General features: G+C 45.4%; 1 protein-coding gene across 6 annotated transcripts; it reads right to left on the bottom strand.

The window, feature by feature from the left end:
* Positions 1-9,465: 9,465 nt before the first annotated feature.
* accs (1-aminocyclopropane-1-carboxylate synthase homolog (Arabidopsis)(non-functional)) lies at positions 9,466-21,819 on the bottom strand. 6 transcript variants are annotated; one of them, XR_003411927.2, is made up of 20 exons: positions 20,839-21,819; positions 19,371-20,068; positions 19,063-19,122; positions 18,850-18,920; positions 18,599-18,668; positions 18,366-18,432; positions 18,112-18,209; positions 17,940-18,014; positions 17,750-17,850; positions 17,316-17,405; positions 17,176-17,221; positions 16,920-17,061; positions 16,569-16,711; positions 14,331-14,484; positions 13,718-14,202; positions 12,804-12,904; positions 12,339-12,397; positions 11,899-12,094; positions 10,686-10,877; positions 9,466-10,487 (listed from the first exon to the last, which is right to left on the bottom strand). XR_003411927.2 is itself a non-coding variant. In XM_027028665.2 (15 exons), the coding sequence occupies exons 1-15, from the start codon at positions 21,518-21,520 to the stop codon at positions 13,775-13,777; spliced, it is 2,925 nt and encodes a 974-aa protein (XP_026884466.2). In that variant the 5' UTR covers positions 21,521-21,819; the 3' UTR covers positions 13,127-13,774. The 6 variants fall into 6 exon arrangements, 1 of the variants encoding a protein (XP_026884466.2); XR_003411929.2 differs by having other exon boundaries at positions 9,466-10,468; XR_003411930.2 differs by having other exon boundaries at positions 10,686-10,825.

Raw genomic sequence — 21,819 nt, 5'->3', positions numbered from 1 at the left:
CACAAAGGATTGTGTCTCCCAAAGACAGTGAGAGACCCCTATTTATACTCCACTGTAACTGACATCCCTTGCCAGCTGAGTGACATGGGGTAGATGGATTGATAGCGCTAACCACAAACATGCACGCACACACACACACACACACACACACACACACACACACACACACACACACACACACACACACACACACACAAAACATGCACCCTGCCACCATAACATAAACATATGCTTCTTGCCCTCATTACACATATGCTCACTCTCTATCTCATACACACACAAAACATGCACCCTAAACCATAACATAAACATATGCTTCTTGCCCTCATTACACATATGCTCACTCTCTTTCACACACACACACACACACACACACACACACACACACAAATATGCATCTGTAAATACAGACATGCGTAGGAATATACACATGAATGGAATTACATTTAGGTTGCTGTTTGGTGCAGCCTCCTGCAGCTAGTCTGGAACATCCAGGCCTGCTTCAAGAGCTCCAATCCTGAAGCTTTGCACAGCTACTGCATGAAACAAGCATTAGAAAGTGTGGACACCCGTCACCGGCATACAGTTCGCCCTACATAGCCCATTCTAGTTTCTACACTTGTATACATAGGATGGATTCTATCCCAAAAGACTCATATCTCTAATGACCTGTAAAGACAATGTTTGACAGATTCCTCGAACATTGTCAGCAGTCACTGACTCTGCCGCTCCGCTTTTGTTACGGGCTCTTTACACCGGAATCGCATTTGCGCGAGGCTTCATTTCCGCTCCTGGTGGAATTCTATCCATGTTGGTGGCGAGGACAAGCATTAATGAGAGGGAATGACTCGCTCGTCTCCACAGAGCGACGGGCATATTTGTGCAAGAATCAGCCTTGTTTGAATTCAGGCAGTGGATTAATCTGCTCTGCTCTCTGCAGGACTGCGCTCTGCTGTGCTGGATCTCTCAGCCAACTTATTAGATGCACAGTCGGTGGCTGCAGGCTCTCCCTTTGGTCTCAGCCTGTGTTGCGCATCATTACTACTGTACAGGATTAATGACAAGTTCAGCATCTGAAAGACTGACTCAGAGATATTTGTAGGGCTTGAGGGAAGCTAATTCATATGCTAAGGGGAGTGCTGCAGTAAGTATGTTGGGCCAAGTCATAAATTGTGGAGAAGGGGTAGTGGAAATGCCAATTTTGTCTCATATCATTATTGTCATGTCCTTCATGTGGTAGAAATAAATCGAAAGAACCTGAAAGACATAGAGGATAGACACAATGAATACACTCTTTAGTCAAAGTGAGTGCATTTGTGCGTGTGTGTGCTTAGAATGCAAGATGGAGTTAGGCCCGGAATAGTCTGTCATTTCCCCGGAGAGGCGAGTGTGATGGAACCACCTTTGTGATGAAGAGGACAAAGCTACAGATGTCTGCCTAACAAACAAGCAGTGACCCCCAGAGACCCCGCCCTCATCTCCCCTCGACTGCTAATTGACTTGTTATTGATAAGCCCACCGGCAGTTTGATTTATGGGAAAAATGTCTTGTGCTGACAGCCACCTGGCATGGAGACGAATGTCATTGTGTGCTTGGTGGAGTTGGGGTAGGTGGAGAGGAAAGGGCTGTTGTTTAGATGGGTTTGTTACAGTTATCGCCAACTGAACAGTACACCTGCTGAGCGACCGTGGAGGACCTGGAGGTAGCCCTTTAATGCTGATCTGAGGCCAGTTCTGTGCTTTTTCTTGTTGTGGAGTCAGTAAGGACTGATGTAAGCTAACCAGAGAGGAAAAGATGTCCTCACTTCTGAGAAATGATAGTCAGTGAGTGTGGAACTACACAGAAAGTGAACCTAAAGTAAATCACCATGGTGGTCTTAAGAGATAAGCTTGCCATATGGTATAGCTCATGGGAAGATATATGGATTAATATTATATGAAATATAGTGTGACTAAGATAAACTTAGAGAGAGCTCTATCAGACAACGAAGACTATTGTTGCTGTCATGAATGTTGTGTCTCCTTCTGTTCATATTAAGTAATTAATATTTGGACAATTAACGTGTGCTCCCTTGCATGCACATTCTCAGTGTCTGCAGTCTGTCATATTTTCACATATATACCTGTCATTGGGCCTAGGAGAGATTCATCATTCACATCTCTCACGCTTACAGGAGTAGATTGATTTTTTTTTTTTAAGCAGATGATTTATCATTTTGAATCAAGAATAATTGTTCTTCTGGGAAAATGAAAGGCAGACTCCAGCAGGTTAAACAAGTTCAACTCCCCATTATTCTTTGCATGCCCTCATTTCTTTCTCTTTCTCTCTCTCTCTTTCTCTCTCACACTCCTCTTCCTTACCCCAATCTTCTTTTCCTCAAAGTTTATTTTGTAAATTACCATTCCAAACAGTGGCCCCCAGTGAGGTGTCATTTGTCAGAGGTAGCTGCCTGAATGCTTCTTTCGCTGTCCTATCCACTTCCAGGCTGCTCATCTATCTTTTTCCCTCGCTCCATCCTCGCTACTCATCCGCCTTCCCTCCGCCCTGCCTAATAATCATTAATGCCCTTATCAGGATGCTGGCCATTCATTACCCGCGTGCTCTCTCTATCTGTCTGACTGTCTGTCTGTTTTTGTTGTGAATGTAATGTAATGGTGTAAATGCTAAACCACTCTCCTGGCCTCGATCAAGTGGTTGCTTTACAAACAGCACTGATTTTCTTTACAGTTTCTTTATAAGGAAAGGTGGTACCAACAGCATTATTACTACTCCAATCATAAAAACCAGTGGAGTAGCAATGATGCTACTATAATAGCAAAATAATATATGTATACAACATCATCCAGTTGGCCATACTACTTATATCGCAATGCTGTTGAATGCTTATATCTCAATATTGTCTAGAATGCAAGAACAGATTTTGGGATAAACACATACAGACACACACATATACACATACTCACATTAAAAACACACTCACACACAGTTGCAGGGCATGACACTCAACGATCAGAACAAGACACAACAGAGGCAGTATCCTGCTCTTAAGATAACCCACAATTTCTTATCTTTTCTCAGTCTCTCTCTCTCTCTCTCTCTCTCTCTCTCTCTCTCTCTCTCTCTCTCTCTCTGGTGACTAATGCATTCAGAAGCCAGTGCTACCTGCCTGCCCTGTCTGACTGGCACAGGACACACACACACACACCGGTACAGTACTCTTATGCCTAGTGAGCTGCTTCCAAGCCCTGGGGTCAGTATCTGCTCTTCACCACACAGTTAGTTTCTCCTTCAAGCAGGCATTCAATTAACTTCTCATGTGGCACCAGTCCATCTATATGCAGCATAGATGCTGCCCTTCCTGCCAGCAGCTGAGGAAAAAGAGTCTCTGAGGCAAAGGGATGCTTCCTAAAGGCTTTGTTTGCTCCCTGGAACAAACAGGCATTAAGAAGCATGTGTGTGAGTGTGTGAGTGTGTGTGTGAGAGAGAGAGAGAGAGAGAGAGAGAGAAGAACCTCCAGATGGGTCTTATGTACTCTAAATAAACTGTAAGAAATGAAAAGCATGCGGCAGATCGCGGGGCCATCAGAGCGGTGCCGGGGGAAACGGAGCTGGGCGTCTGTAATCAGAATAACAATGCTCTTTAATTCTGCCTTAATTAAATCTGCATCTCCCCCAGTGAGACGCAGGCTCACTGGAGCCGGGGGCCACGCCGCAGCATCCCAGCCCCTCTTCGGATTTATGTGGCGTTTAATCATCGACTTTGTGCTTCCTTCATCAGGGGGACTCTTTTTTACATTCTTTTTTTAGTGAGAATGGTGCTGGTTTAAACAGCCATGGCCCAGCCAGGAGATTAATGGTCTTTGATACTGTTAGCACATGCAAAAGCTCACACACAGATGTACCTAAAACTTTCTTTGTCCTTTTGGCTGTGCATGTGTGTGTGTTGTCAGTGTTGTTTGGCAGAGCCTAAAAAGACCCTTTGTGTCTGCTAGGGAAAAGACCAACTTCGTTGAACAGGACAGCTAGCCACAACTGTGCCCGCTGCTGTCGACTCAGAGCAAAGACGCTCGCTGGCACGGAGCCGCTTATCACCTTCCCATCCTTTCACTAAAAAGTCCATTATAGAAAATGCCAGGGCAGTCATGGTCTTTTCAGTGGCGCGCATGTCACACCTCAGCCACAGAGACAATGGAGGCGGCTGACACCGGCGTGGATGCCGCCCGCACTTAAACAGACTGATCTTTAAATCAATTCACGCTGTAATTATAACGCGGTGGCTGAGCTGGGGGGGGGGGGGGGCTTTTCACCTTCCAGACCCGGCCTCAGAGCAACCTGACATTGACAAGCACGGTGGTTGCAGGGCTCCGGGAGCATCTGTCAAACCCAGCGATGGCGTACGGAGACTGTGAACGCTCTACAACAGGCCGGCGGACAGAGCGAGGAGCGACTCCGCTGAGTGATTTAGGTTGGCGTAGATCAGAGGGAAAGGCCACCATGCTCCCGGGCCCTCACTCCCTGGGTCGGAGCTCTTCAGAGGACGGCTGCCTGAGGGTCTTACTCGCAGAGTGGAATGCTGCCGTGCCAGGGGAGTTTTCGTCAGGTATGAGTCCTGTGTGTACAGTAATGCATCTGACTGAACTGAGGCAATAGGAAAACAAAGAGATTTTTCAAGAGAGGGTTTCACAATGGCAGTTTATTATAATGGTGATGCAAATATCCATATGTTCTCTCTCTCTCTCATCACTCTAATGAAGAGATGAAGGCTTTTCATTCCCTCTCACTCAAACAGCCACAGATGGATAGGGGGAGAACAGTGGGAGAAAAGGAGCCACTATTTATTCGGTCTGATGCAAAAACATGAGGGCTGTAACTATGATTTCACTTGAGGTGATTCTGGCATCACGGAAAACTGAAACGGCAGGCATTGTACCGAAGAATTTCCCACCACTGTGTCTCTGTGAGTGTGGATTTGTTTATGTGTGCAAGAGACAGACAGAGAGACAGGCTATGTAAGGGCACATGTATTTACACTTCAGATGATCTGTATGTCAAGTTACGATTTAATCTTTAGCTCACCTAACACTATTACATGTGAAATCCTTTTATCCTATGTCATGGACAACAGAGAAGAAAGGAAGGTGGAGGGAGAGTTTGTGTGTGTGTGAACACCTGTCAGTCATAGCATGATAGTATTGATGAATAGTCTTACAAATAATCAGCAGGTGGATGTAAAACAGGTGGAGTCTGTCTTATTCCTTGAAGAAGAGCGACTCCATGCACCCTCACACACACACACACACACACACACACACACACAAATGCACACACAGGGCTCGCAGGAGTTCAGTCCACCTTGCAGAGGAGGCGTTTGGAATGAATGTACTGACGAAGGGTGCAGGAAGAGTCCCACCTGTGAGCAAGTTGGCGCACTGCTGTATTTCTGCCTCATACTTCTCAACCCCCTCCGCCACCCCCAACCTTTCCCGCTTTGCCGCGATTCATCGTCGCAGTAAAACCCCGCGGTGGCTACGCTGCAGGTAGGACAGAGTCTATTGTGCGCGCCGGACGTTTGAGCGCCGCTATCTAGCCGCGGAGGCGCACGTCTCCAAAGGCGCGCTACTCTATATGCAAAGCAGAGTAATGGGACAGGGGGCTACGGGAAGGGAGCCTGGTGTGGAGTGATTATATTTGTAATTTAATTTCACTGGTCACACAGGGGAGTGATAAGAGAGAAGCTGCGTCTATCCTTGCCCAAGCGTGAACGGAGCCGTGAGAACAAGACTCTCACGGCTTCATTGTAACGGGCGGACGTGTGATGAGCAGGCGTACGCGTGGAGAGACATTTTGAGGACATGCACACAAAAGACCGTCAGTGCTTTTACGCGTCTTTAATATAAGCGCTGACGCTTGGATATGAATTTAGTTGGTTACGCACACACATGGAGCCACGCTGAGAGTGTACTTTGTAAGGCAGTACTTCTCACTTAACCAGGTAATTTATATTGAAATTTGAGGCTGCCCACAGTGGTACAGATATGCAGAGGTGAGGGAGATTGTTTGACAGGAGAGTCTGGACTTGACGCGTCGTCGTTTATGGAGCTAAGCATGGAATCCTTCTTTGTGTGCCATCCTCCAGAGGAAAGCGTGCATGCACGAATCTCACATATACATTCAAACTACAAAGCCCCAACTGACCCGTGATTACTTTCGTATTCTCTGTCTCGGTACGGAATGCAATCAGCAGGGGTAACCTCGCCGGGACCTCCGTCCTGAAGAGCAAAGACATGTTTAAGATTCCAAGGGAGGAACACGTAGTGCTTTGCAAAGCCCAGAAATGAAAGAAAGAAAAAGATGAGCAGCCTGACCCTGACTGCGTCAGCCTCTCCCTCCAGAGACGACGCACTAGGGCTGTGCACTGTTCCCTGACTGTAATCCCAAACCAGGCTCACTTACCAAAACCTTTACTTTAATCAAAGAGGTGGAAAGTACTAAACTGTCTTAGTCCAGAGAGTGAAGCTTTCCCTTTTACAGCCTGTAAACACTGAGGCAGACTCCACACAGCTGGAACTACCAGGACAAAGATGACATTAGCTAACTACTCCCGTGGTGAAGACAAAGTGGCACCTCTAAGCATGTGTCCACAGGAAAAGACAGGCAGAGGACGTCCTGCGAGGGTACCCAGAGATTAAGGTGTGGGCTATAACTGAGCAAATCTGATCACATCAGAGTGGACCAAGTGTAGAAGGAGCCCATTCTGCTCAGTACTCCATCAGTGGGCCAAGGAAAGAAATGAAAGCATCAGTCTTTGGCTTATGCAAATGACCAGTTCAGCATACCTTAGACATAACCTGTAATACTCCTATATAAATTGTGGCGTGCAGCAATGTACGTGATGGGTAACAGAAGAACGCTTTGGTGCAAGCGTTCTGTGGAGAGAAAAAGATGAATAAACACTTATCATTAGTCTTTGGCTATATAGTGAGAAGTGACGAGGGCCCGTGGGAAGATTGTATTGCGGGCAAGCCGAAGATGTGAAGCCCGTGGAGAAAAGGATGTCTGCAGGAGAGGCAGCGCAGACCGGTCACACGCAGGCCAGCCTGAAAACAGCTCCAAATCAGTCCTGTTCTCCACTCGTCTCCAGCGTCTCCTCACATTCTCCCCATCTCACCATTTCTTTCCGAGCTTCTATTTATGAGCTGAAACTCACAGTCTCAGACTGTCTCGCTCTGTGTTCCAAACCAAAGGTACATGTCAGCCAAGCTGTTAAGTCTTTAGTCCAATTAGGTTCATACCACAGTGTCAAGCCTGCATGCAAACCTTCCCATAATTCATCACATTCCTGGATCCTGCCCTGCTTTTTATAAGTGAGAATAATTTGTCTGAATTTGCCTGCATGCTGGAACAGATGAACCAGTTCACATAGTTGCTAACATACACATGTATACGTGCACACACATATACATAGAGCCACAGACACACATAAACGAATACACATTCGCCTTCAGCTTGAAACAGCCCACTCTGATTTCATTATTTGTCCAAAGGAAAGAAATTGGTGGGGTTGCTTTTTTCACATTTCATACAATTCTATTCGACAAATTACAACAGCTCCACCAAATGGAGTAACCAGAGAAATGCATTTTGTCTCTCTCAACAGTACAAAAAAATAAATAAATTTTAAAAAGGGAAAAAAAAAACCAAAAAAAAAACCTTACAGCTCTGAAAATCTGATTAAGGCCAGCCTTGGCAGTCTGTGTCTTTATTTATTTAGATCAGTAAACACACATTCTTTTTCTCAGGGGATGCAAAGCAGCAGCATAATTAGAGGGCTGTGGCTCCCTAATTGGCCTTTAATTGATATGAAGAGTTTGACAGGGCCCAGACTATGTTCTGCGACACCTACTGTGTGAGTGGGTGTGGCCTCACTGCCACTCAATCACAGTGTCACAGCTGACAGATGGTCATAATAGAGGACTCCACCCCCTAATTAATATGTTAATGCACAACATATATCAGTATAGTCCTTTCTCTGCCTTTCGTTAGAAAATGCTTGTCCAATACATTTCAAGTGGAGCTTAATATGTCTGCAACAATGGCATCTATATCCACAGTCTATCTCGGTGTTCCCAGGATCTCTGGGAGGAAGGTTTTCTCTTTGAACATGTCTGTTTTAACACAGAAAATTATTCAGTTTTTCTTGAGTAGAATCAGGTGTGCAGGACCAGGTCATGTTCCTACAGGACCATGAAATAGATCCCAATGGAACAGCAGTGAACTGCATTGTTTGGACTCCTGAGAGAAACACTTTCTTAGAAACAGTAATGCCAGCACTACATCCTGACTTTCTTCACAATGCTTCATTTGGTTGTATAGTAGTTTCGGAATGACATCTAAGAAGCAGCCTTCAGTAAGTTTTACTGTATCTTTAAGGATACAGAGGACAAAGAACAGCTTTTCACAGCCATGCTGGAGGACGGAAGAGGGGCGCGTCAGTCTAAACCAGAAATGATTAAAGTAAATGAGAGTGTGGAGAGTGACATTATGTAAAATGGATCCCCTCTGGGAATTGTCATACCAAAAATTGCCCTCATATTTAAAAATGTGGAAGCTAGTTTATGTCCACACACACACGCATGATGGCTTTGATGCTCATTTAGAGGGAGGTTTGGTTGTCATTCTGTACACACTAAACAACCCTGCTGTCATGACCTTCAAGGACACTTCGCTCCCATTCAAATGCCAATTAAGCGTTATCCTGTTGGTAAATTTAAAAAAAAAAAAAAAAGGTCCTCAGTGGATTTAATAACAAACTCATTAGCCACCGCTAACAAGGCGGAACTGCCTTTTAATTAGTGGAGTACCTGATTAATGCAGAATTAGCCGAGCCAGATCCAGTTCATTCTTCTCCACTTTGGCAGGATCAAAAAGTAAACATGGGCTCAGTGACTTCCTCTCTCTCCTCGTTTCCTCCGGTTCCTGCCGGTCTCCTCCCTCCTCTCTCGGCAGACACCAAGACATCTGGTGCCTGCTGCAAGCAGCCCGGTGACACACGGCAGGCATCCCTCATATCTGCTTCAAAGTGCTGCTCTAAATAAGAGTTTATAGGATAAAAGCAATGCCACTGGGAGAGAGGGTGTTCCAGCACGTCTGTCCTTGGGAGGGAGTTCGCCGCATGCTGCCTGGGCCAGGGGCCCCCTGTGCGGTGGGGGGACGGATGCGGGGAATGGGTCTGTTGTCTTTCCTGCTTGGCGCTCAGAGCTTTAATTAGCTGAGGAGTTGGATGAGATGCTGTGGTCTACACGCAGAGAACAGGAACCCACCACCCCACAGCTCTCGATGCAAAGGGCCATTGATCAAGGAAATGTCGTGAGGAAATGTTTCTGAGGCTGCACAGTTGTAAAGCAAGGCTGTCGTTTGGATTCAGTGAAAACAGAAACAGGACAAATAACTAGAGAAACCCATAAACTCATGTAGTTTAGCAAAACTACCTATGATGCTTTATTTAGTTGGTTTTATCAATACAAAAACAAAGCATAAACCATTCTATTAGTAAAAAAAAAAAATAATGTAAATAATAATAGGACTAGTGTGTAGCATTCACCATACGCTCAGTAAAACTGAATGTTATACCCAAGAACAACCAGACGAGGCCACTGTTTAATGCCTTGCCTCATCTGATCAACTTACCCATGAAATCATACAAATACCATCCAAACTACAAATATTTGACACATCTATGGCTTTCTAATCTAAATGTACCCGAGTACTGTATTAGTTACAAAATGTAGTTTTAAAATTATCAACTCAGTTTTCACCATTCACTATGCGATTCAGAAAAAATGGGAAATATATGAACTTAGGCATAATTAAGTATTAAGAATGTTTTTTAATAAATAAGTATGTTAATGTTGGTTCCCAAATAAAATGTTGTTCATGTTCTCCTTTAGGCCTTGACAGTTCTTTTGTAAAGTGCAATAAGCCATCCACAGTGCTTCTGGAACAGTACATCATGAACCATCCCAGGTGGCACCTTTTTAAGTACGCAGCTACTTAAGTGCAGTGTTTCCCTCGACTGCCTGCTGCCAAACACCCACTCAGTCCTCCTATTGGCTGTGAGAGTTCCAGGTTCTGAAACAGTAGCAGTCATTTGACACAGCACGTCTCTCAGTTGTTCCACTCAGAGAGCTGACATGAACCTTCTGATCCCCATGTCATTATGTCTGCCCCCGAGATGGCGGCTGTCAATGAATGAGCAAGAGTACGCGACCTAGGGTGCATTCCACCACCCGTTGGTTGCCCTCATCGTGTCTGGCAGGGAATCCGTCACCATGCACTGCTCCACCAGGAACACAGCTGGCACCACGGCCAGTAGCAGAGCCCAGCCCGTGGCACCTAGCCAGTAGGAGGAGCCAAGGCGTGTGATGTCATCACGGATGTCAGTGACATGCTCATGGCTGAAGAGTGCCCAGCTGAGGAGAAAAAAGAATCCTGTAACGAGACGTGAGGAAGGGTCACTAACAGCTTGGAGGGTTATTTTTCGGGTGAAGGATCTGGGCTACGAAATAAACACTAGGTTTCACTTTAGACAGACAACGTGGACTTTTGTTTTAAATTTCACTTTCTCAAGGGAATATCATGGAAAGGTTATGTGAGATGAGGTCTGCAGGTCGGTGTGTTAATACTGACCTGTGGGTGTCAGGGTGATGAGGAGCAGGGTGGTGGGGTAGAGTCCCTGCCCTGACATCAGCAGGGAGCGCATGTTGGAATATGAGTGCACTGTTTGAGACGTCCAGCAGAGGGCAAACACGAGGCACAGAATTCCAGAGCTTACAGCCATGAGGAAAGAGAGGGCAGAAAAAACCCTCTGAGCCCAACAACCTGTTTATGACAATATAGCTTATCACCCGAAAATCTCCCTAACACAAAGCTAACATTAAGTGCATGCATTTCAGATAGACTGAAAGTTATTATAATGAGGCAAAACATTCAGATCTTTATAACGACCCATCTGAGAAATACGTCTACATAGATCTTCACTGTGTGAGGCATGACTGTTTATAATGACAGATTAATTGCCTTGTCATTACACACAACAGCCTCAAGCTGAGTTCTGGGTATGAGTACAGAGAAAACCCAGAACAAACATCTGGTCTCTGGTAGTCAATCTTCCTTCTTGCATAAGTGTGTAAAAGGTATGGGACATTCCGCCAAAAGGCCCTTTTCTAAATGCCGTTGATGCATGTCTCAGCATGCCAGTGAGTGCAGAGCCACCTTCCAGCCCACTCCCCGCAGATAGAAAAATTCAGTCCAGTCACAATGCTGGAAAACCAAAGTCTTCCTAAGGTTTTTTACACTCAAGCTTGCGTTACTAACATAGTGTACGTAGTGCTGCTTTACTAACATGGTATAGTGTAGTGGGTAACGATACTGCCTCCCCTCTGGGGGAATGGGGTTCAGACTCTGTCTGTGCAAGTGCTCCATGTTATCCATGGGCAAGACTCCTAAAACTACGCACTCCTACCTCCTATAACATGATGGTAAGTTGTGCAGTCTAAGAGCATGTGCAAAATGCAAGAAATTGCTACTCTAGAGTAAACACTTAATTAAGAGATATTTATTCCTTCTTTTGCCTGAAGTATCTAGTAGCTTCTTAATTCGTAGTTCAACAAGCCAGCACCTGCAAATATTTCAAAATTCCCATGAAATGTACTGCATTCATGGGGCTTCTGAAATCTCTCACCATTTACACTGTCATGGCAGTACTCTTATGATTAATTAAACTACACATGAATAACAACCATCAAAAAGGGAAGGAAACTGCATACAGAAAGATCCAGTCAGAAGTGACACTCCACCAAACGTGGCTGACGTGTCCATCTGGTAGATGAGAGCCACTCACCTTGAATGATCTGCTCCTCAGACCAGCTGCTAGTATTATTTGAAACAGTCCTGGTCTCCCACAGTCCTCTCTTGTCCAGCCAGTCATCTGTCCACACAGCATAGCTGACACACAGGCAGCCCACCAAGCCCAGGCAGGATTCAACGAATCGAAAGCGGCTTGCCGAATCCACTAGCTCTGGTCCTTTCATTGTGCCCTATTTAAAAATACAAGCAGAACATTTACAAAGAGAAAATTGGCAAGGAGGGATACGGAAATTAACAAAAGATGAAACTTTTGCATGTGAAGTAATTTGATAAACATTCCCCACCAATAATAAAGGTTAAGATGGCCAGTGTAATAGAGCAATCAGAACACCATCAAGGTATGATTATGGCCATATCTGACAGTGTCACTTTGTATGGTAATGACAAATAACATTTAAGACTTGTCATTCCTACCTTAAGATGAGTTCAGTTGGAGTAAAATTCTGAAGGAGTTTCCCTGCCTACTGTACATGCTGTAGAGAAAGAGAGCGCATCTGCACACTGAAGATCACGCTCATGAAATGAGAGTGAAATGGTGAGGTAATGACAGACACGCACTCGTCAAGCATGCCAGTCTCTCTTCCCCCTTGCATGACTAACGTGACACTGGAGAGGTGAGATCCCAGCCTAAGTGGAATCTCCCTAGCTAACCCACCCACCCACCCACGCACCAAATGCTTAGATTCCCCCAAAAACCCATTTGACTCAAACTGAGATTTGTAGAGTGAAATATTACAGTTCATCTTTGTATTTGTAAAGGGGAGAAATTGCCTTTGAAACATGACTGTACATGAGCAGATGGAGATCTGGCAACACACACTATAAGTACACCTACCCACTCTGAGGACACCTGGCAACACACACTATAGGTACACCTACCTGCTCTGAGGAGCCTTGGCAAAACACAAGTTGTACGTCCTGACAAGTTGTACGTCCTGTCAGTCCTGACAACACCTGGACCGTAGGTACACCATGGAGACCTGACAACACACGGACTGTATGAACACCGTTGAGGTCTGCCAACAAACGGACTATAGACACACCATGGAGGCCTGACAGCACATGGACTGTAGCTACACTTAACCGCACTTTGGAGGCCTGACAAACTGTAGATGCACCTACTCATACTGGTACAACTGTCATTCTTCTCAGTCTTCCATCAGTGATGTCATTACTGACAGCAGAGGTGGGACAGATTATGGTTAAGGTCACGAACATTGTTTATTAAGCTGTCTTGTCGTCATGGCAACAAGTGTACATACACGGGAAAGAAAAGGCCACTCTACATTCTGAAAGTGGGCTCAGTGGAAACCCACACACTTACTTCCTGTTCAGTTAGCACTAACACTAACCTCATAAAAGAATACACATTTTAAAAAGAGCTACACTTTAATTTAAAGTTTAAAGTGTTGGTATCCTGACATTACATATCGCAATAATGCAAATCACACAAACTACTAAAGTACAACAAAAGAACAAAAGAGCCAGAAACAAAAAGAGCCCTTTGAAGAGTAAAAATCAATCATTTAAAGCCGTTTAATTCTGGAAGACTTGTGTGGGATATCGCAAAGGCCTAGAAGAGTCCTACAAGACCCTAAACAAAAGCATGGAAAAAGAAAAAAAGTGTGGAGGAAAATCATCTGTACCTCATCAAAATACATATACTTCATTTTAATATACAGCTGCGAAATCTGATGTATTGTTTATTATTTTTATTTAAAAAAACATTTTAGCTACCAGTGTGCTAAACTCATTTAATTAACACAGTAAAAAAAACCTACAGATTTACTTACACAGAACTAAAAACCCAGTGGCCTTGGCACTGAGGAATGCTGAACTCCAAAGTGCCATTACATCCTGGCTCTGTCCAACAGATCTTTAAAAACATTCATTTGTGTCAGGTCCTCTCCAGGAGCCAATTCTGGCCTGTTCTTCTCTAGCCAGTTAGAGGAGTGGATCTGTCGTCGCAGAGCACCAATTAGGGAGTCCAGGCTCTCAGAGTTAGAAGAGGATTGGCCGTTGAAAATCCCAAAATCCTCATCAGCCAATGATGATCTTTTTGCCTCAGCTCCAGTTCCTCCACAATGCACTATTGTTGGCGTACTGAAGGGCTCACTTGTTGCGTCTTTGGTATTGTCCTCATCGCTTTTTCCCTCTGTTTCTGTAATCGTCTCTGTTGGTCGGCAGCCCTCCCCTACGTCTCCTTCGCTGCCCTCGCAGTCAGCCATGGAGCTGGAGCCCTGGAGCTCCTCTAAAGTCTCCCTGATCCTCTCTAGGCCTGAGAGAAGAATGGCACACAAACAACGCCCGCCTAACATCAATTTGCATAAGCGTACCAAGGCGTTCATAAGGAACAACAACGAAAACATTTTAAAAAGTGCGTCATAGAACAGAGTGTGAACAGACCGAGCTGGAGGCGGCGCTGCTGATCCGAGAACACGATGCGGAACCAGCCTGGTGAGGAACAGCTAAAGGCCTGTCCACAGCTTAGCAGAACCCTGTGCGTCAGAAAGCACCTCCACAAACGTAGCTCCTCTGTGAAACTGTGCTCCTTTAGATACTGGTGTACAAACACACACACAAACACACACCACCGTCAGTACCGCAGACCCTTACTAAAGTCAGTACTAACCAAGCCAAAGCTTTCAAGTGAAGTACACGATGCTAAGCAAAAGCTTACCAATTAAAAATACAGAACCGATGACATCTATTTTATACATGACTGGCCACAGCAGTCTGTCATATATTTTGTAGATGTCATGCAATGTTTAGAAGTCACTTAATATTGAGTTGCAAGTCTGAGTAAATATGTGTATACTTTATAAAGGGCTCAGAGAGGGTCTGTGGATATGTATATTTATGTATGCATTATATTTTATATATACAGTCAAAATGTCATAAATAAGATATAATAAATGCATTTTATATTAAGTGCATTTAAATTTAACGTTAAATTATTGTAAAAAGCACAAAGGAAAGAGAGAGAGAGAAAGATAATGCACACCGACCCTCAAGCTAAAGCCCTCTATAAAAATTGACAGATGCATGTTGTATAGCTAGACAACGGCAGCCATTTTAAAGCTGGGATGTTGTTTGTCCGTTTGCCCATTATTGCAGGTCACAGTATGTGAGCTCCAAGGTCTGCGACAAAAAGAAGAGTTTGACATTTTTAGTGTGCAGTTTACATGATGCTATTTGGTGGACATAAACGTCTATTATATATTAGCTACCTGAAGCTGTGATAAAAACAATACAACAGCATCAGCAACTAACCCAGACTAACACTGGACACTGTAGAGTGTGACCTAGCTAGGCAGCCTTGGATAGTTGTGTGTGATTAATCAGGATATGAGAAGCGTGGGTCATGAGGGAGGAAGCAGAGACTGAGGCCCTTAAGAAGCGGATACTCGGCGACCTCGGGGGCGCCGAGAAAGGCAGCACGAGTAATCCAACCCAAGATGACACACTGAGGACGAGGGCACGGATGGGCGACCCCGTTGGAATATGAAAGAGGACACTGAAGATCAAAACCTAATGAGAAAAATGCTCTCAGTGAAGACTGCACAAGAACGCCAGAGGTCATGGTGGTGATGAGAGCCAGAGCAGCAGATTAGTTAGTTATTCATGTTCAGTAGCCTGTGGCAGAGGGTCTGACAGCCACACGTTCATGTAGTGTTGAGCATCAAAGAGAAGCATGGCCTTGCCCCAAGCTCCAAAGCCCTCACCAAAACCACCCATGTGTGCAGAAACGTCAGCTGCATAGTACAGTTGACTGCAAAGTTCACATACATCAGATTAATGCTGCAATTGAGTAACGAGAGAGCTGTGAACCCCTGCACTTCATGGTTACTTAATGTTAATTTTATAAATAAAAAAAATTATAACATTAAAAAAGAAGTAATTTGGGTATTCTAACTACATTTAGGGGAAAAAAAAAAGTTCTTAAAAACATTCAAATAATAATACTGGTGACACTATCCTCACAAATTCATCATTTGCCATATGTAGAAAAGGTGAAATGCAACGAGACTAAAACAAACTCACTAAAAAAAGACAATATGAGAAAATAATCAGAGGCAGACAGTCCAAGCCCTGGACTCCAAAAACACCTAAAACACAACCACAGGAAGTTTGATAAGCCCGTTCTAAGGAAAACAGGAGACAGAAAGGACTCTGTTCAGAGAACGACTGTCAGGAGAGAGATGCACCGCCGGACAAGACAGGAGCAAAGAAGAAGGGAATGAACGAGTGCTCCACCCAGGTAGAAGGAGCGAGAGAACGCACAGCACGAAACAGTCAAGGGCAAAGAGATGTGTGGAGGAATAAGGAGGAGACTGTGGACAAACCAGTGGTGGCAACATGGTGGCTAGTTTTTACAAAAGTCCTTATGCCTAATAGTAGAAGCATTTATGATCTGCGCCATGATTTGTTCTGGTCCCGTTTAATCATCTCCTTTAACATTACATCCCTAATGATATTCAGGATGTATATAGAATCATATATAGAATATAGAGTCAGACTGCACCACTTCAACACCAAGGGTGGACTGTTGCCAACCATATTTCAGCTTGGCATGATTCAATTGCGCACTACAGCTAAACACGTTCATATACCCATTGTACAATGCTCCCATGGGCTGCTCACCTTGCTGAAGTCAGCCCAGATAAAGAAGCCAGCACCCCTGTGCAAGTAAGGGATGCCCAGCTTCGTCAGCTGGCTGGACACAAAGCCATGTGCCTCGCGCAGCCTGCGTCTGTTCTCCGGCAGAAACACGTCATTCACCCACTCTGAAAACATCAGCACAGCCCACAGGAAATCTAAGAATGTGTGTGGTCTCATCATCAAAAATACTGAAACTGGACTCGCGTGTCATGGATCAGCAGGAGGAGTTTTGCATGAAACTACTGAGTGCTCTATAGCTGCCTCATTATAACATAATTCCACATTTAAAGGTTGGTCACCTAAACCCCGGCTAACCGGGGACAGTTTCCGTACCGTGGTCTCTCAGCATCAGGGCCACCTGGTGCTGTGTAGGTCCTCCCACTCCATGAAGGTTGCCCAGACGATCCAGGGCCTGCACCAGATCCGTATTCTCAGAGTAGACCACACCCACGCGCACACCGGCCATGGCAAAGTCCTATACACACAGTGAAATGCCGCAACACGCAGTGAGATTTGGCTTAGTGGGATCTCTGGCATGGAAGAGGAAATTCCAGAACTTAGACAGAGGCATGTCCCTCTTCGGTCTCACCTTGCTAAGCCCCCAAATAACATGAGTTCTCTGAGGGTCTGGCAGCCTGTTGGAAGACAGCATCCTTACTATAGGTGCTTAACACTTCAGACCGAAAGGTGATTGAAAAATCTTGGAACTACTCTTCACGTGCCCATTACCTGTCCAAACTGAGGACACTGTGAAAAGTGATATCCTCCCCAAACACGGACAGCATGTAGATCTCATCCACTATAACATGCAGTACATGCCTGTGCCATAAACAATAAATAGTGTGAACGAATACAAAAATTGCAAAAAGCATTGTTTTTGGAGCCGTTAGAGGATAACTGCTGTCTTAATGAACACTCTAACAGCAGCACAACTACCCTTTCAGCAGTGTTTGGCTTAAATACACTAAATGTAAGCATGTAGCAACAATGTCCATTTGCACACCACTGGCAATCCTTAAAAAGTTATTTTAACATTCCACATGGAAAAAGGCAGAACATTTAGGTGCTCCCATAATCTTACTGGGTCTCTCTCAAACAGCATCCAAACACAGAAAAACCAGGCATGTGTAGTTCATCACTGGACAAGTATGTAGTAAACTAACTCTTTGGCAAACTTCAGAAAGCTGTTCATCTCTTCAGAAGTGTAGATCTCTCCCAGAGGATTGTGGGGGTTAATCAACACAAGCGCCCTTACATTCACTCCCTGCAGAAAACAAGAAAAGTCTTTTTTTATATGTGAACGTGGGCATTTGTAGCCAGCATGTATGTGAAGTTATTTGCTCCATGAATCACCTGATGTTTTGCCCTTTGAAGAGCTTGGTCCAGTTTCTCAGCAGTGAGGTGGAATGGTCTGTCTTTTCCCAGAGGCTGAAGAAAAACACTGCATAAAACTCATATACCATGCCACAAAAAAGGCACACACAGTGAATATACATTGACTCTACAAGGAACTCTTGAGAAGTACCTTACTGTCAAGAGGAACATGATAGAGTTTCACACCGCTGTACAAAGAAACATCCTCGGTGATCACGCCATAAAATGGGGTTGGGATGAGGATTGCATCTGCAAAAGACCCACCCACCCACACAATCAATAGGCACATTAACATAAATGTAAACTCATTGGTCTGAATGTCATACAGAGATAGCAAGTGATTTATCCAAAAGAGTGTGCTCCTATAGCAGTATGGGTAAAGATTCTAGCCATATGTGCTCTTACCATCAGGATCACAGAGCACAGCTGCCACAGCACAGAAGAGAGACCCACAGCCGTTCATTACAACAACCTAACACACACACACACACACACACACACACACACACACACACACACACACACACACACACACACACACACAGAGCAGACAGACTTTTTTTTTTTAAGAAAGAGGAAATCTAACCATCACAGCAACACTTTTGCTGATACTGCTGAACTCATAAGAAGAAACTCACATTGTCTGCATCTAGTGGGCTTGAAGGACAGCAGTGCTCTGATAGGAACTTGGCCACTTCCTCTCTCAGGCTGTGAAAACCAGAAGGCATTCACTGCATTAATAACATCACTACTATAAAATCGAAGGGAAGACGACATTTGACAGGCTCAGCTATTCATGCTGTTCACAAAATCATCACATCTAATTTGGTGCAAACTTTTATACGCATTACCACATGAAAAGTTTTCAAAAGACTGAAAGTTTTCATACAAGCGATGTCCTTTCCAGTCTGGGTACTGCAGGAGACATGGTTCCATGAGTAGCATGTCAGGCTGGGCCAGCTATGGCAGAAACCATGAACCAATCAATGCCACATGCAGCACATCACTTTGCCAGAACTGGTTCTTGAGCTATAATAACTACTATCCATCATATTAAACAGGCATAAACTTCTCTGGGTGAGTCCCACTCAAAACGCCTCACCCGTTCCTTCAGTAGGTCAAAGCAAAGCTTGTTCTCACTCGTTCCCATATTAATTATACCCTGAAAGAGAAGGACACAAACAATAAAGACTAACAATATAACTCTTGCACGCATGTTAAAAAGAAATCCAGGCTATTATTTCCAAATATAGTGCACAAACAGGCATTACTGTACCGTTATCTGTAAACACATTAAGGAAGGCTATAAGCAAACAGCTCTGGTGCTAAATGCAAACACACAATCAGGAAAGCGAGGTTCCAAAAGCGAGGTTTACACAGCACCGGCAGCACACATGCAGTGGGACTTACACCAGGGTTGCAGCTTTCATCATGCTGGTTGGCGTAGTACAGAGTGTAGCCCTCTTGCAGGATACCCTGGTGCCGCCGGATGTTGTTGCCTCGGCCGGACAGGTAAACGCTGAGCTGGAGAGCCTGATCGGCCCACAGCATCCCGGGTGCCGGAGTGACCGTGGAAAGGCCTGGAGATGGATGCTGTGCCGGCTGTGGAGAAGGGGCCTGCTCAGGGGCAGGCACCGGTTCCGGCTCCTCCTCAGCAGGAGCCGAAGGGGACCCGGAGGCGTCCGTGCAGGGGACGGCGCCGTCCTGGTTCGTCCCGCCTCCGACAGCTGTCAGGGCCCCTGCGAATATGGAAAGGAGACGCAGCTCGTGCTCCCGCTCCTGTTTGGCTCGCCTCTCCTCCTGCTGCTCCCTGCGCTCCTCGGCCCGCACCTCCTGCTGAAGCCTGGCCTCCTCCAGAGAGAGGTACCTCTCTTCCATTACCCGCTGCCAGCTGAGGAAACCCGCCAGCGCGCTCTCCAGCAATCTGCTCCCTCCCATTCCGCCCCTGCCAGCCCGCCCCGCCCGGCGCCGCTTCCTTTGACGGAACGTCCCGGAACCCTTAGGATCCTCTGTGTCACTGTGGCTGCCTCTGTCTCTGTTCACCACGGCAGCTGTTGCTGGGGAAACGCCTGTGCCGGAAGAGCCAGCCACGTTATGCTCACTGAAAGCTGTGGGAATAAGAAGAATTTTGTGATGACAGACGTAAAATCAAGCTGTGACAGAGCATATTTTGTAAAAAACAGACTATGCTGAGCCTTTCAAAAATTCGTTATAAAGTGTGGCTAGAACACCGACTCTAAGGTGCATGGAAGAGCTGATACCATACTGTTGAGTAAAGATGTCTAAATATTCGAAGAATATTTTAAAACAAAATCCTTGTTAACAATAATTCCATTACAAAAAAGGGCAGTTTTTAGCCAATTCCACAGGCATACCTAATTCTACTATATTCTACCCCTTCAGGGCCTCCATACATCATGTCTGCACTACAGTTGGGCAATGATTTACAAGACTGTTCTTTTATACTGTCTACAGACTAGTAATGTGAGTTCTGACGTCCAACAGTTCAAAGGGAACTGAAGCTGTGGAACTTTCTTAGGACAAAGCTCAAGGTCCTGCAAGTGCTTGTGTCAGACTAAAGCAGCAATTCCCTGATCCTGCTAGTGGTGTACAGAGCCTGGTCACTGTGCATATTTCATTATTTTCTCTGCTGTAATTGCTGCTATAGCCCATTTCAGAGTAACGGAGACGTTTTAATTAGTGATGTGAGGAGAAGAAGCCAATTAACATTACGCTCATTACATTAGTAGGGTCCACAGTGTCACTGCGGCACTGTAGACATATACGATTACATATAGACCAAGCGCTATAAATAAGCTGGACGGTTTTATGAAATTCCTATGACTCGTGTAATTATTCATCATAGTCTGTACTGCACCTGAAGGGGAGCTCCCTGCGTGAGCGGCGCCCCCCCCTCTCGCCATCTCGCCGAACTCCTCTGCGTCGGGTCCGGCCGACTTGCTGTCAGCGTCGTGCTCATCCTCGGAGCCGATCTGATACAGCAGCTCCGGCCGCGGCGTCGGGGCGCAGCTCAGCAGCTCCTCGTCCGCGGTCAGGTCTTCGCGCTTGACCTCCAGGAGCTCGCCTGGGTTGGGTGGCCGGTGGAACATGAACGTGCCTGCGGCGGCATTCGCGAAGGCCGAGCCGTGCGGACTACCGTGCGAGTACGGCTCTGAACTCGAGGAGCCCGGGGGTACCTGGTGCACGGACGCACTGCCCCACATGGTACAGTAAGAGGAAGAGGTGGCTCGATTGCTTAACACGCGATCTATTACCTCGTAAAATTTCCATGCTCTCCCACCGCGTAGGGTCTTTTGATTTTCTTTGATACGACGGTATTCCAGCTTCAGTTTTTTTATTTTCTCCCTACATTGGTCTCCGGTACGGTAGATCCCTCGTCCATGCAAAGCAACTGCTATGCGGTTGAAAACGTGCTGGTTTCTGAGACAGCTCTCCAGCTCATTCTGCACCGCTTCGTCCGACCAGAGCTGTAAAAGTTCCACCACCTCTGGTTCGGACCAGTTGCTTCCACGTTCATACTTTTTACCATGAAAGTCCATTCTACTGCTCACAGAATGACTGCAAAAAAGGGCTTATTGCAGCTAAACAATCCCCTGATCAAGGCGTTCATCGACTAAGGTATTCCACTGTGAAAAATGAAATGTAGCTATAACGTCCAACATATCCTTTCCTATAGTTGTGCACGTCAGTCCAAATGTATGGGGCTTTGAGGACCAGGCAAAGACAAAAGTGGCGAATGCAAGCTGACCTATTTTAGGTTTTTTTTTATTATTATTATTAGCCACTGTTTCTGATGCAGTAGCTAATAATATTACATCCGGGTTTACGGCACATGCGT

Source organism: Electrophorus electricus, chromosome 2 (genome assembly GCF_013358815.1).
Source record: "Electrophorus electricus isolate fEleEle1 chromosome 2, fEleEle1.pri, whole genome shotgun sequence".
Classification (NCBI taxonomy): Eukaryota; Metazoa; Chordata; class Actinopteri; order Gymnotiformes; family Gymnotidae; genus Electrophorus; species Electrophorus electricus.
This window is presented reverse-complemented; position numbering and strand designations above follow the sequence as displayed.